General features: G+C 50.4%; 2 protein-coding genes across 3 annotated transcripts in view; one reads left to right on the forward strand and one right to left on the reverse strand.

Annotated features, from left to right (window-relative positions):
- The window catches only part of LRRN4 (leucine rich repeat neuronal 4), an 8,486-nt gene extending 2,498 nt beyond the window's left edge, over window positions 1–5,988 (reverse strand). Inside the window, exons 1-5 of the mRNA XM_027653764.1 lie at window positions 5,796–5,988; window positions 3,637–4,360; window positions 2,242–2,446; window positions 1,548–1,685; window positions 52–454 (exon numbers count right to left, since the gene is read on the reverse strand). Coding sequence (XP_027509565.1) covers window positions 52–454; window positions 1,548–1,685; window positions 2,242–2,446; window positions 3,637–4,324 — 1,434 coding nt within the window. The 5' untranslated portion in view covers window positions 4,325–4,360; window positions 5,796–5,988. The remainder of the gene's footprint in view (window positions 1–51; window positions 455–1,547; window positions 1,686–2,241; window positions 2,447–3,636; window positions 4,361–5,795) is intronic.
- BMP2 (bone morphogenetic protein 2) overlaps window positions 1–10,501 on the forward strand; it is a 221,999-nt gene that overhangs the window by 8,712 nt on the left and 202,786 nt on the right. The window lies entirely within an intron of this gene.

Consider the following 10,501-nt stretch of genomic DNA (forward strand, 5'->3'; position numbering starts at 1 on the left):
TACCTCCCTCTGGATTAGGGAGCTGGTGTAAGTGTCTCTGGTCAGCACTGGATTGGCTGTTGTGCTCATTGCATCCCTCTGGATTAGGGAGCTGGTGTAAGTGTCTTTGGTCAGCATTGGGCTAGTTGTGATGCTCATTAAATCCCCCAGGATCAGGGAGCTGGTAGAAGTGTCTTTGGTGAGCACTGGGTTGGCTGTGGCGCTCATTAAATCCCCCAGGATCAGGGAGCTGGTGTAAGTGTCCCTGGAGAGCAGAGCCCAGTCTGTTGTTACCGCAGCAGTGGCATCGTAACTGGTAAAGCTGAGAGCATCATGATCAGGAGAGGGCGTGTCTGAGTGGGGCAGTGTGACATTGCTGCTCCCAGACTGGCATTTACTGTAGAGCTCTTGCAGTGAAACAGGTGTTGAAGGTCTGCCCCCATCTTCCTGGGATGTGCAGAAAGTCTCCCCAGCCCTGCAGAGGGGAGAAGACAGAAAAGTCAAGATCCATAAGAACACTGCAGGCTCCTTAGGCTGCTTGGACTGCAACTGGCAACCTGCTGTCGAAATCAGTCTTTATTTTAGTGAGGACAAACCTAGACTAAAGTTAAGTTGTCTTAATGATAGTCCTGTGTTTGGCAGATGGCTCTGGCTGTGGAATTCAGCTGACTGGGATTCTGGTTTTGTAAGGTTCGGGAATATCTTTTCGAATATCTTTTCCCCAAGAGGAAACATCCTTTGGCACAAGGGCTGTGAACCTTATCAAGAGTTCAAGGCAACTTGTCCCAAAGGGTCAGACTGTAATGCCACACTAAGAGTTGAACAATGCAGAGGGATGTAACAGGATCCCCAGGATCCCGAAACCAGCTGGTTTAGGCAGCTGGAGGTGAGATGACCCGGGATGTGCTTTTAAATGACTAAGAGTTCTTTCTTTACTCACACATTGAAATTTTGGTTAAGAATGCAACTGCTAAGCCCATCCCGATGACAAACTATCTAATTTTAACACTCTACTTCCCTGCTGTCTCAGAGATTTGATGACAAATCTTCTTGGTGGTCTTTCAAAACCAAGGGAGATCATTTACATGCAAAGCACTTCTTTTAACTACAGCTTATCGTAATTAGTCCGTAGAACTGTAGGAGGGCATGAAAACAATAGGTGAGAAATGCTGCTATTTGCAAGGGGTTTTGTTGACTGCCCGTGCTCAGCTTTGGGAACGGCAGGGTAAGGAGGGAATAATTTGCTAAAGATCTTGCACAGTCTTCCAGTTCCTGCTCCCGGTGCTGGCCCACCAAACCAGCTTATTTTTTATCTCCAGCTAATAGAGAAATGTGGTCTGTAATAGAAAGAAAATATTATTCTCACCTTAAAGTAGAATCCACACCTGATAATACTTAATGCTTTGTTCCTCAAGGAGACCTTATTTTGCATTTCTACCCCTTGTGAAAGGGGAGAACACGCAAGGAGTTTGAATAACTTAAATGGTAGGGAATGTCTTCTCCCCAGACAACTTACACATTGAAGCTGTTTCTGAGGAGCAATATTTCATCTCCTTGAACTCACTTACTTTTGCAGCACAACTCTCTTGGGCTTGGAGAGCAGCCAGGAGAGCTGGCAGTCACAGAACAGAGGGTTTCCAGAGAGGTTGATGGTGATGCCATCCGACGAGTTGGTGTCCCAAGGATTAAAGGAACTGAGGTTACAGCTGCAGGATGACAAATGCAATAATTAGCAAACGCTAAGTTATATTCCAAGGACTGAAGTGTGCTCAATACCCAGGGTGTGTAAGGCACAAAGCAGTATTCCCACTTCCCTTGGCAGTAGCCAGTTACTAAAATAACCATCCTGCCCTTTCCATGCTCAGAAGATGCTCTCTTTTGTCTTAGATACAGTGAGGGATGGAATCCAGTGGGATTTTTTTGCTTTAAATGGGTTTATTTTCCTGAACCTGGTTCCTAGAGCGCAGCCAGTGCTCTAATGTTTGTTCTCTGATATGCTTGTAACCTGGGCCCATATTATAGAAATCTTGCTCGGTGTTATTTTGATAAGTCACTTTCAGACTTTTGTCTCTCTTTAGTATTTCAGGTGTGTGACATACCAAGAGCTGTTACCTCTAGAATAAGGACTAAAGCATTGCTTTTACTAATTCTAAACAAGGAACTATGCTAACCTCTCACACTGAAAGTGGGATGGACAGGATTTTTGTCTGCTTCCAAGATGCGGGTTTAATGTGAGGGAGAACAAAAAAGAAACCAACTCACTTCTCAAAGGAGAGATGGCTCAGATGAGGAGCACTGTCAAACATCTCTGTCCTCACAAAACCCAGGGAAGGGGAGTCCTGGCAGTGCAGCTCTTGGAGACCAGGCATGGACTTCACAAAGTCAGTGTCGAGGCTTCTTAATCGTGGCATCTTTGTCAGGTGAAGGGATCTGAGGTTGGGCAAGTCTCTGGTCCACTCTGGTTGAACTGAAGCAGAAAAAACATTTACACCTGTTATGTAAACAGAGCATTCCTGTGGGTTTCTGCCTAGAAAAAGGGGTTGAGTTCCTAGATATGAAGTATCTCTGTTGTCCTCTGCAGCTGCTCTCTTTGGGAAAGGAATAGAGGAAAAATCAATACAGCAGTGCATAAACACCCATGCAGCTGTAATTTTGTAATATGTGTGATTTTTAATATGTAAAACAGGGCAGAGAAAAAGAAGGGAAGATAGAAGGGCAATAAAGCTGGTAAGAGATATGGAATAGCTTTCTTGTTAGGTGAGATTAAATGAACAAGGATTCCTCTCCTCAGGGAAGTGGTGGAAATTAGAGATGTCTACAAAGCCCTGACCCGGTGCAAGAAAGGCAAATAACTTCCCATTTCTCCTAGCACAGGAAAAACAGCCAAGGGGCATGAAAGTAAAAGAATGAGTCTGGTACAAAAGGTCCTCTCCATCCCATGACTGAATTGAGTAACTCACTGCTCACAGGAGGGATTAGGGAAATTAATGGAGGAAATGTGGTGGTGTGTCAGTTAAATGGGAGCTGCAGTGACACCTCTGGCTTGAGGAGCCCCCAGGGCCCTGGCTCTGCCCCAGGCTGAGGGCAGCTGGGCAGGGAATGGGAGCATCTGTGTGCCTCAGCACCTCAGTTAGAAACTGGAGCTGGTAAGAGGGAAAAAACTATCCTGTAAACTGCTCAGGGCAGGGATTGTCTCCCTGTGTGGAAGTATTAGGCTGTGGCTGACACAGAAAGCCTCTCTCTGCGCTCCCTCGCTGCAGAGGTACAAAGCAGAGTAGCTGTGGGGACAAAGAAAGATTTCAGCAGCCTGTCTGGAAAGAGAAATTAATTTCCTCCTCTGTGTCCCAAAACTAATCCCAGGGCTGACAGTGGGATGACTGTCAGTAGCAGACAGTGGAATTAGGATGGAGGGGGGTGACTACACTGGGACAAACAGCTCTTGTGGTGTCTCATGGTGTCTGGTCTCTGCCCTTCCCTTGGTCTGTGTGACAGTGCCCTGCACTCTTGGACCAGCTGTTTGCAGCTTGCAGTGTGGGGTGTTCCCCCTCCACCCCGGGCTGGGTCAGGATGGGAGCCATCATCCCATCATCCAGCAAGGCTCCTGCTCCCCCAGCCTGACCAAACCCCGTGTTTACAGTGGGAAATCCAGAAACTTACTTTTCTCAAGGAATGTCCCGCTCAGATCGAGCACATGGATGGAGTTTCCAGGCCTGTCCGAGGCCTCCCTGGGAGCTGTGCTGATGGCAAAAGCAGATTCCCTAATTCCTCTGCTGTCCTCCTGCCCCAGCAGGGTCACGGAGAGGTTCAGCACCTGCAGCTGAGGGGAGCAGGAAAAAGCCAGCGGCTGGATTTCCAGCAGTGGATTTCCAGCCAAGGACAACCACCTCAGGTTGGGCAGGGCAGAGCTGTGGCAGGATGGCACAGACGACAGCTTGTTAAAGCTCAAGTCCAGCTTGAGGAGGCTGCTGAGGGCTTCAGGTCCCCAGGAGACTGCCCAGAGGTGGTTGTGCCTCAGCGAGAGGACGCGCAGCCGCGGCAGGTTCGCGATCTCCGAGCCGTTCACCTCTTCCAAGAGGTTGTTGCTGAGATCCAAGGTCTCCAGGGCCTCCGGAAGGCAGACAGGGAAAGCTGTCAGGCTGCTGTTGGTCAGCTGCAGGGTGATCCAGGTCCTGTTCTTCCGATTCTCACAGGACATGCTGGTGAGATTAACGTTCTCCCACGGGTCTTCCTGAGCCAGCTGGAAAAAGGTGGTGACATCCCTGGATGCTGCAGGCTCTGCTCTGCTCACCGGGCCAGCCGCTGTGCTCCCCACCAGCAGGGAGAGGACGAGCAAGCCTGGAAACATCCTTTTCCGAAGTGACTTGCAATCAATTTCCAAGATCTGTTTGGGTTTTGTTTCGGGGGGGGGGGGGGGGGGAACAAAACATCAACGTTAAGAGCTAAATTAAAATCCCTCCACGCAACTACAAGCAGTTTAAAAGTGAAACATTTTTTTAAATACTTTCCTTTTACATCCCAGCAGTGATAAGTGATAATTATTAGCTCTTCCGTAATTAAGCCTAAGTAAACATGAACCCTTGGGGACAGAAGTATCACACACTCTCAGTCTAAGTGTGCCTACAGTTTTTCATGGAGGAAGCAACCAAGCTGTATCCCACACCAGCACCCTCAGCACAGAAGGTTGTCCTGCTGCAGTGTCCAGTCTGGGCAGCCCAGTGGGAAGTTTTCCAACGGGATGATGATGCCCAAGCAACAGGGCAGGTGTGCCCGTGGCAAGGGATTGTTCTCTGTGAAGCTGCCTGTGCAAAGCAAGTGTATGGATCCGAGGGCTGGGGAGGGTTGTCAGACTTTAAAGGACAGGAGCCCAAACTGGGCTGAGTTGCAATGGAGTGGGCAGGTAAAAGTGCCTTTCCTGTGTTAGGAAGGGCTTTCCTTCCCTTAGCAGAAGTTGGCACAGCAAAGCCCCGGGGCTTGTTGGGCTGTGCCAGGGCAGTGCTGCCCCATTCTGAGTGACAGCCACGTGGGGACCCCGCAGGCACTTCGGGGCTCCCGAGCAGCCGGCACTGCTGACAGATCGCACAGCCCAGCTGCTGGGAAAAGGATGCACTGGGAATGCAGATCCTGAACCACATTTCAGTGGAAGCGGTCAGAAACTGAGTGTGCTCCTGGACCAGGGCCCCAAAGGCCTGGGCGCCAAGAAACATTCAGTGTTCCAGTTCCCTCAGTGCTCCCTCCTCCTCCCGCCCCAGCTTTGTCTTTGTCATTTAAAAGAGAACCAAAAAGTTCTAAATGACTTGTGAAAGGCCCCGCAGGTAATCTGTGTCACTGGAGAAAATTAAGACCAGCCCTAAACTAGCGCTTTTCTTACTGAGCTGTCTTTTGCGCTGCCAGGCATCAAAGTGATCATTCCTCATCCAAAAACATATTACGTAGGGAGGTGACCGAAGCCTCACGTAGTATGAAATATCTCAGACTCATTCAAAATTTTAATAGCTATTTGCTGTTCCCTGAATGGTGCCAGGTCTTGCCCGGACTGTTATCCTTTGCTGCCATCCCAGGTCTGAAGGAGGGATAAGCAAAAGAGTGTATCCTGGACCACCAAAATAGTGTATTTTGGTTGCCTGCGTCCTTTTTGTCAGACGGAACCGTGACAGAGCCAAGCAGCCTCAGGGCTTCCCGGTCACCGGACCCGCACCCGCTGGATCCCGTGCTCCGCAGCACATGGCAGGGAAAGGATGGGAGGAACTGGACCGCTGGATTCCAGTCTTGGATTTAATCTTAGTCTCTGCCTCTAAACCGCATCCGCCTGCACGTACCTGTCCCAAAATCCCGATGCCTCGTGTCTCCTCCGCTCCGAGCGGCTCCGACTGCCCGGCCTCGGCTTTATACACTTGGGTGACTCAGCCGAGAGCGTGAAATGCCTCTTTTCTATTCCCAGCCTTCCCTGCTCGCGGCTCTGCCCACAAGCTAAGGCGAGGTTTGTTCCAGGCTCGCTCCCCCGCATCCAGCTTTCCCCTCGCCTAGAGAGGGGGCGGCTCCAGGCAACTTTCCTTGCTCCTTTGGCCCTGGCGGGAGCGGGGTGGGAGGGCTCTTATTTCCCAACGCTCGGGCAGGGCTGCTCCTGTCCGTCTTTGTCTGAGAGGCGGCGGGTAAAGGGAAAAGATCAGTGTCAGCTCTCAAGTCTCCCCCTGACAAGGGGGGAGGGAGGGGAATTGTTGTGTCCCTTTGTTGGCAGGTCAGGATGATGTAAAGCTGAGGCTCTGTCTGCTGACACGGGCTTTGGTCTCTCTCTAGGCGCCAATAAAGGGCTTCAAGTGTTTAAATTTCTCTCTAAGACTCTTGCTCCTGGGAGTAAATCCCAGAAATGTTCACGCAGGACAAATGACTTTTCTAAGGAGGCCCTTAGGGAATGTCAGAAGTGAAACCCTCACCTGCTTCTCTCACAGAGAGGAATTCTCTGTGCCGATGGAGAGGGTGGGGGGAATCTCAGCCCGCGTGGGACAGCCTTGGGAGGCCTCTCCCGGCCCCTGCTCTGCATCTGTGTTCCACATGGCTTGGGAGAATTCCCTTCCCGTTACTTATCTCGTCCTTTGCTGGAAAAGTGGGATTGAAAACGTGAACCATCTCTCACCAAGGGACTTGCCCGGAGCTGGGTCTGTCAGCGTTCCCACAATTCAGGATAATAATTAGGCTGATGGAGAGCAAAGTCAGTATCCAGGAAAGGGGTGAATTGATAGAGATCGTTCCAAAGTGAAAGCAAAAGGGTGGTCGTTTGGTTGCTACTGTAAGACAATTGATTAGTAAAATTTCCAAGGAGAACAGTAGTCAGTGCCTTCCCTTTATCAGGACAACAAAACAGATCCCTGACGTGGAGGCAGCACAGCCCCACTTTGGTGCTAAAGTGCAGATAAAGGTCTTGCCCCAAAACCTTGAGTCTGCCTGTGCACATGTACTCAGAGCTTATCTATGGACCGTGTGGTTCATTATCTGCGTGGGGAGAGAGCCTTGAAAAGCACCAGAACATCCCCAGAGCGAGATAGGGCCTTTCAGGAGGACTCCCTGGAGCCATTGCCCTTCCCTTGGAGAGATGTACATATTGTTCCCCCGTGGAATGGCTCCAGGGCAGGACAAATAGTTTCCTAGATGAGGGGCTAATCCCATATTAACCCTGGTGGGGCAGGACTGGGAGCAGGGCAGTGCAGGCCCGGCACGTGCACCACGGCAGGTACCTCAGGGATCTGCACTGCCGGGGTTCAAAGGGCACCGTGGGGCAGGTTAAAAAAATCTGAAGAATTCGCTGTAAGAGGAGGAAAGTCCAGCTCCTGCCTTCCCTCTGGCTTCCCAGACCTGCTGCACTGCTCCTCTTTGGGAAGCTGGAACTGCAGGGAGGTGGCCTGGCTTTGCCCTGGGCTATGAAGTGCCTGTGTTGTGTTTGCTGCCTTTGGCTCGGTATTTACAGACAACGAATTTTCAGTGGTTATTTTAGGGTTATTGGTTATCTTACTGCTTTTAACATCTTAAAAAAAACCCTCCAGGAGACCCGGTGAGCCAAAACCTGCCTTACCTTTAATGAGTTCAACCTTACTGGCTTTATTTTGGAGGCAAGCAGACTGTCAGACTGGGAAAGCAGCCGCTCATTTCGGTGGAAGTGGAGGCTTTGTTTGCCCAGGGGTGCTTGATTTCTGAGTGAGACAGAGAACCTGTTGCAAGAGGCAGAGCACCCTTGGAAAACGAGCTTTTGTTATTTTTATTTTCCAACTTTGTTTCTGCTTTTTGGATGCTCAGTTTTTGCAGCAGGTGTTGTATCTTCCCACCAAACTCTAATCATCTGGAATATGGTGCTGTATCTCAAGCAGCTGCCCAGGTACTGGTGAAGGTTTCCCAGGGCAGGCAGCAGCCTTCTCTCACCAGTTTCTTTCAAATATCTGGTAGCAGCAGGCAGAGATTTCCCCTCCGTGGGCCACTTTGACCTGTTCTCATGTCACCTTTTATTCCACTCCGTTTTTTTTCTGCTTTTCTAAGAGTTTCAGCGGCAACCTGAGGGCGTATTTAGTAAAAGCAGGCGTTTCTGTCAGCCTTTTCACACGGGTGATGCATAAGGAGCCGAACCAGACGCCCCCTCCGAGGGGGTGATTCAAGGCTGCACAAAGCCCCTCTGCCCGCAGGAATGCTCGGGCAGAGCCCTGCATTCCTCAGTGACACCAAGATAAGCAGAGCTCGGGGAGAGCAGGAGAAGGCGAGGATGGTACCAGGCTGTAAAGTTTAAGAGGTGAATGTTTCTCGCTGGCCGCGGTCCAAGTGATGGTTAAGAACGAAAATACCTTGAAAAGGTCTGGAGAATGGATTTTAAAGCCAACAAAAGAAATGTTTCGCAGGTCTGTCCACGGAGCAAGCACGAGCAAGACATTTTCCTACAGAGAACAGGGAGAGAATGCAGGAAGAGGATTATTTAGCCTGAGGTTTCAGAAAACTATGGGTGTGTGTCTCTGTTGCAGTAACACACGTTCCGGTGAAATTCCCTGCGGAATTCGGTGTGAGTAAGAGCAAACAGCAGCCGTCTGACATCGGTGGGGTTTTACCCTGATCTGGGTTTAACCAAGCACGGTGTACAGAAGAGGGCTGTGGCTGAGCTGAGGTATAACTTTCCTGAAGGTTTTTGTTTTCATCTAAACAACATTCCTGTCCCGGATTTCATCTCAGTGTTGCACAACTTCAGGGGCAGCCGCCCTTGCGCTGCTTTCGCTCACTCTGGGAAACCTCTCCCACATCTGGCACCGCGGGATGAGTAACTTGGCTCCTGCAGACCCCCGAGCCTGTGGTCTTTAACCCTGGGTGTAAATCAGGTGGGATGAACCATGTCTGATCGGGTCGTTGCAGGAATCAGGGAGGATGATGAGCATTAAGGGGAATGTCTGGAGCGTGGCCGGGACGTGCTGGATGACACAGAGTGGGATGACAGATGACTTGGTGCACCAGGGGTGGGATGACAGATGACTTGGTGCTGTGGCTGGTGCACGTGTCAGACAGAGCAGGCTGGTGCAGCCTCCCCTCAAGTTATCCAGCCTGGAATTACTGAGGTGCAGCATGCCCTGGGTTGTGCCTTCCTGCTCCAACCTCTCCAAGGGCTGCTTGTAGGAAGCAGAGCTACAGTCACATGCAGCACTGAAAGCAGCTGGATAAAACCAGATTTTTTTTTCGTCAGTGTTCCTTACCTCTCATGGAAAAGCCTTGCAAGGTGAGTGGAGCAGAGGAGAAAAGACAGCTGATGACCTAAAGAAACACAGAGAGAGGACAGCAGCAGGGTATCATTCCTTAAAGCTAAAAGGCAAAGGACAGGGCTGACAGCCAGCCTGGATGAGCTGGCAGAGCCTCCCTGCAGAGCAGCAGTGACACATGGGGTAAGATTGAAGGAGGGGCAGGAAAGAAAATGGAAATATTTGATAGTTTCTCCGAAATCCCAGTCCGGACAGCTTGGATTGCAAGTGGACGTGCTTGTTCAGCACTGAAGGGAGCCACACACTCTCACAATGAGAATCACATTCCCATTTCCCCATGTCCCTGCATTCCTGTGTTCAGGTCACGTAGGCAAGGGGCAACTCCAGGACTTCCATGTAACAGTTGGGCAACAAGCTCTGCTCTGGGAATGACGAACAGGGGGCTGTGCTTCCAGGGAGAAATTTGTGCAGGCATGGTCAGGATCCTGCCTGCAAAGCCTAAGTGGAGGCTGAGCGTGGAAGGCAGCTGTCTGTGCAAGAGGTGCTGGCACTAATATGACCATTCAGCTCTCCCATGGAACCCTTGGGCAGGTCTTAAATATAGCCAGTGTTTGGACTTGGACAAGGAAAATACTAGGCCTGTGTCAAGCAAGTGAGAAGTGGGTAAGTCCTCTACTGAAGGAAAACTGGAGGTCCCTCAGCCTGTGTAAAATGTGCTGAGGAGAGAGAAATCAGAGGGCTGGGAAGCAGGCTGTCCTTTTGTGGGTTTTTTAAATGTAAAGCTATGGTTTGTTTAAACTGGTACAATGTGGGAGTGATTCCACTGCAGCCTATTGACAGGGACTGGAGAGAAGCAGAGGATGTGGCCTAACAATCAGGGCTCTCTGGTCCCAGTGATGTTTATAATCACACAGTGATTTCTGCAGCATCTCTTGCTGATATGACAACACCTGCCCGTTGTATTCCTTTAGATATGTGAAAACAGTTTTGGTTTGTCCAGCAGTTTCATGAATTCTCCCAGCTTCACTCTGCCCTTCCTTCACTCATCACTGTGTGTTGTAGGGTAGAACCAAATTTCATTCAGCTTGGTGGGCGTGTGTGGCTCCTTCCAGCAGGCAGAGCTGGAATCACAGTGCTTTGGGTTGGAAGGGACCTTAAAGCTCATCCAGTTCCAACCCCCTGCCATGGGCAGGGACACCTTCCACTAGACCAGGTTGCTCAGACCTCCATCCAACCTGGCCTTGAGCACTTCCAAGGATGAGGCAACCACAACTTCCCTGGGCAACCTGTGCCAGCTCCTCCCCACC

This window comes from Corapipo altera, unplaced genomic scaffold (assembly GCF_003945725.1).
Source record: "Corapipo altera isolate COAL_440 unplaced genomic scaffold, ASM394572v1 70, whole genome shotgun sequence".
NCBI lineage: Eukaryota > Metazoa > Chordata > Aves > Passeriformes > Pipridae > Corapipo > Corapipo altera.